The sequence below is a fragment of the Dipteris shenzhenensis genome, chromosome 10 (genome assembly GCF_047967505.1).
Source record: "Dipteris shenzhenensis isolate YYH24624 ecotype China chromosome 10, Dip_SZ_1.0, whole genome shotgun sequence".
NCBI classification, from domain to species: Eukaryota; Viridiplantae; Streptophyta; class Polypodiopsida; order Gleicheniales; family Dipteridaceae; genus Dipteris; species Dipteris shenzhenensis.
Window position 1 is genome coordinate 39,390,238 of NC_141605.1, and position 3,505 is coordinate 39,393,742.

Genomic DNA, 3,505 nt, shown 5'->3' on the forward strand with positions numbered 1-3,505 from the left:
CGTGATATCATACATTTGTAAAGAGCGATTGCCCCGTGCCATAAACATAAATGATCGGTGACGGGGGGTCACTCATCAGATGTAATCACATGTGGGACAAATAGGAGTAGTTTTTCAATAGTGAAAATTCATAACTTCTTTACAAAAAATATGCTTTACAAAAGGGTTTTTAAATTGAGGTATTGCAAATAAATAAATAATTTTGTATTTAAAAAATAGTTATTTAAAGCCTTACGATTTACAAATAAGGGATTAATACCCCTTGAACTCAACTGGTATATAGGGTTTTCAAGTGGGTTGATACCCTTGAACTCACCTGGATATATAGGGTTTTCAAATAGTGAACCCCCCAAGCATAAATGTAGGCTGCCATGAATACAAAGCATATTGAGTTATTGTACACGTTCCTCTTCCATAATATGCAAAATTCACATCTGATATTATTAGGAGCGTGCACAATTGTCAAGGTCGTCATTTATCTACGATGTTATTAGACCTGCTTTGGACTGCTTTGGAGTACTCCAATAGCAGGTTTCCAATTCTTCATATCACAGTTCTTTATCATCTTCTGAGATCTGAGGTTTAGGATTGCATTCTGGCAGTGGCTGTGGATATCGTTTGACATCGTCACAGTAGTTGTATATCATATAGTGTCCCTGAACCCATTGCATACTTACTGTTTGATCGTCGGTGAGCTCTGATGGAATCCCTCCCGTGATAGACGACAGAGTGTGTTTTGAAGAACAGATCTCGAGCTTAAAAGAAGCAGCAGCGCAGCCGCTAAGAATGAAGTTTGTGTAGGACGACACAAAAGGGGAGTAGGCGTAGTTTACTTTGTACTTACCTCCGCCAGTTGCCCAGCTTGATCCATCCCAAATGGTGCCATACACGTGCATCGGCTTGGAAGGATATTCTCGACTTAGTTTAGGAATGTGCTTGAGCTCCCTCACAGGCACATCGTCAACAAAGTAGCTGCGCCCAGAGCAACAAGCACCTTTTGTGAGCTTCTCAAAGCTGGGAAAGAGACCATTCTGAACCACTCAGACAGATGTGGTAGTGGCGTTAGCACTTTCTGTAGCGAAATATATTATATTGAGGAGATATAGCTCCACGTTTCTATTTGCACCTTCCAGAACCCAGAAATGTCAAGCTCTCAGTGTAGCGGAACCTGATGTAGAGACACGTTAGCTAGCAGAAAATTGGCCGGATTCCCGTTTATCTCTATGGAAACTACGTAGAGACAAATCTCAAACGGGTTTGGCATTTTACACGATGTGATGCGGCGTCCACAGGATGCTGTAGCTGTGGTAGTCGGCGCTTGGATCAAACCACAGGTGCAAACGTTGCTCCCTGCCCATACTCGTATTCCCGTGCATATAAAGATTCGTCTGCAATATGTACTTCCCGCCGGGGATCCTCCCAAGAAACTCTAAGTCGACCTCGTCATGATGATTAGGATATGTTTCGGAATTAGAAACCTGCACGTAATAATCATTCCATAAATGGGTATATGTCATATCTGTTTTGTGGAGGAGTGTAACGCATTTCAGCCTTCGCTCGCCAAAGGTCTTGATACTTGCATGGGCTTCTGTATTGCTTGCCTACTTTATCTTGTATCTTGATGCATTACACTTGATACATCACTTTTCTTTCCCTCTACGCCTGCTGTACGTTAGTATACTTCACAAGCATATGGTAAATGGTGTTGTGGTTGACATCCGAGAATGCTTTAGGACAGTTATTGAGGTGGCATTTTGCCATACGATCTAATGAGGCAGCAGGAGCATCCAAAGCATGCAGGTAGTTTGCCTAATTCCATGCCTAATATCGTTGCCTAGAAAGCATAAGGGTTGGAAGCGATGATGCAATTATGGTTTTTATCTATTCCAACTTTTCCTTCACTTTTAGTTACAGTACGCTTCAACTCAGGTTTTCACTAAGTTTGCAAGCACGCAGGGGAAGAATTTCACATAAAATGTAGTCACGACGCCTGCGGAATAGTAGTTATCGGGCAGTTTGATAGTGGCACTGAAGAAGCCGTATAAATATGTTTCTTTGGATCGGAAGCCGGACCCTGCACCTCGATGGCACACACAACGTTTGAAGGTGAAGTATCCGGTTCGAGGAGGGAAACCCACAGCCAAATACAAATACCAACCTAGAGCAGAAACTTTGACAACTCAGAAAATAAACCTGAGTCGGTATTATACCTGAGGAACGGTCGAGCTTGATTCTAACAGAGCGTTCATCGTCGGAGAGGGCTATGTGATCAGGTCCCCAAGCGTTTGCAAATCCTGCGCTGTAAGGTGTATGAGGGAATCTGTCTGTCAAGGGGAGGCCGGGATTGGGAGGTTCTCCAGTTCCATGGGAGACGGGGAAGACAAAGAGGGATGCAACGAGGGCTACATATACACTACAGAGCACGGGAGGCTTTAGGTGTAATTGAGGTGTGGAAACAGAAAGAAGCAAGAAGTCCATGGAGCATGGAAAGACAATCTGAACCCCTGTGGCAGCATAAGGTCGATCCTTGTGAGTTAGTTGAGCTCATATATGGGTCATATCTAGATGAGCACTTGGTAGAATGGTCATCACTTCGAGTGTAAGTCCCTCCTCTCCAAGATAGCTCATACATGGCAAGTCCAAATAATATAAAACACATTGCCTTAGAGTGTAAGCCCCATCTTTCCTTTAAAATTATTGTGCCCCAATGGCTTTATCCTCACTCTTAATCCTTACATGTCGCTTGAACCCTAAGTTTTTTTATGAATCCTCCTTAAAATTACATATGCCTACCTCAGGTTAGTAAAGACGTGAGTAGCTATGATAACTCTAGCAAATCAAGAATAAGTGCATTAAAGGTTGCCAATGCTTTTAATCCTCTTATGCACAACCCATAAAAATATTCATGAATACAAAAATAGGTGAGGGAATAATAAAAAATTCATGTATAGTAAGGGATTATCTACCAAATACTCCGGGCATAAAGTGTGCTCAATGGCTAGTAGTAAAACCCCTACTTACTTATAGAAAATAGCCTCTTTTCTTCATTCTTAATGAATTGATTGCCCCCCCCCCCTGCGCACCCCCTCCACGGCTCTCCCCCCTTCCCTAAACTCACATACACATCCATAGAATTTTGCAGTCTCCCTACAAAATAGAAATCACAAAAGCCTTGCTTCAAGCTTGTGATAATATAACAGTTGTATTTGCATTCATACTAATTAAACTTTCATTTTAAAAAACATTTACATAGCATTAACACTACGAGAAGACATAAGATAAATGTCCTTTCCATCTAGTCCTTCCATACAGCATTAGCATCCATGTTTTCCATTAAGCTGGTGAATGTAGATGTGAAGGGAATATTTTTAGTTATGGAAAATAACCCTTCTTTCTAGCCCATAGTACATCATTACAAACCCTTTGAGCCCTTCTTTCTAGCCCATAGTACATTATTACATATTTTTGGGTGTGGCTCTTAAGCATCCAACCCATGGTTCTAAAA

At 41.7% G+C, this 3,505-nt stretch overlaps 1 protein-coding gene across 1 annotated transcript; it reads right to left on the reverse strand.

Annotated features, from left to right (window-relative positions):
- Nucleotides 1–548: 548 nt before the first annotated feature.
- On the reverse strand, nucleotides 549–2,478 carry LOC147897801 (putative xyloglucan endotransglucosylase/hydrolase protein 32). The gene is made up of 4 exons (XM_087380124.1): nucleotides 2,211–2,478; nucleotides 1,971–2,074; nucleotides 1,270–1,478; nucleotides 549–972 (listed from the first exon to the last, which is right to left on the reverse strand). Exons 1-4 carry the CDS (start codon nucleotides 2,476–2,478, stop codon nucleotides 549–551), a joined length of 1,005 nt encoding a protein of 334 aa, XP_087236250.1.
- Nucleotides 2,479–3,505: the final 1,027 nt, after the last annotated feature.

What these genes read in the sequence shown, in the direction of transcription:
- LOC147897801 (XM_087380124.1), bottom strand. Translation starts at nt 2,478, where the DNA reads ATGGACTTCTTGCTTCTTTCTGTTTCCACACCTCAATTACACCTAAAG. An exon ending in GCGTCGTGACTACATTTTAT is followed by an intron (nt 1,479 to 1,970) that starts GTGAAATTCTTC and finishes TATTACGTGCAG; the next exon opens with GTTTCTAATTCCGAAACATA. An exon ending in TGGACGCCGCATCACATCGT is followed by an intron (nt 973 to 1,269) that starts GTAAAATGCCAA and finishes CTCTGGGCGCAG; the next exon opens with CTACTTTGTTGACGATGTGC.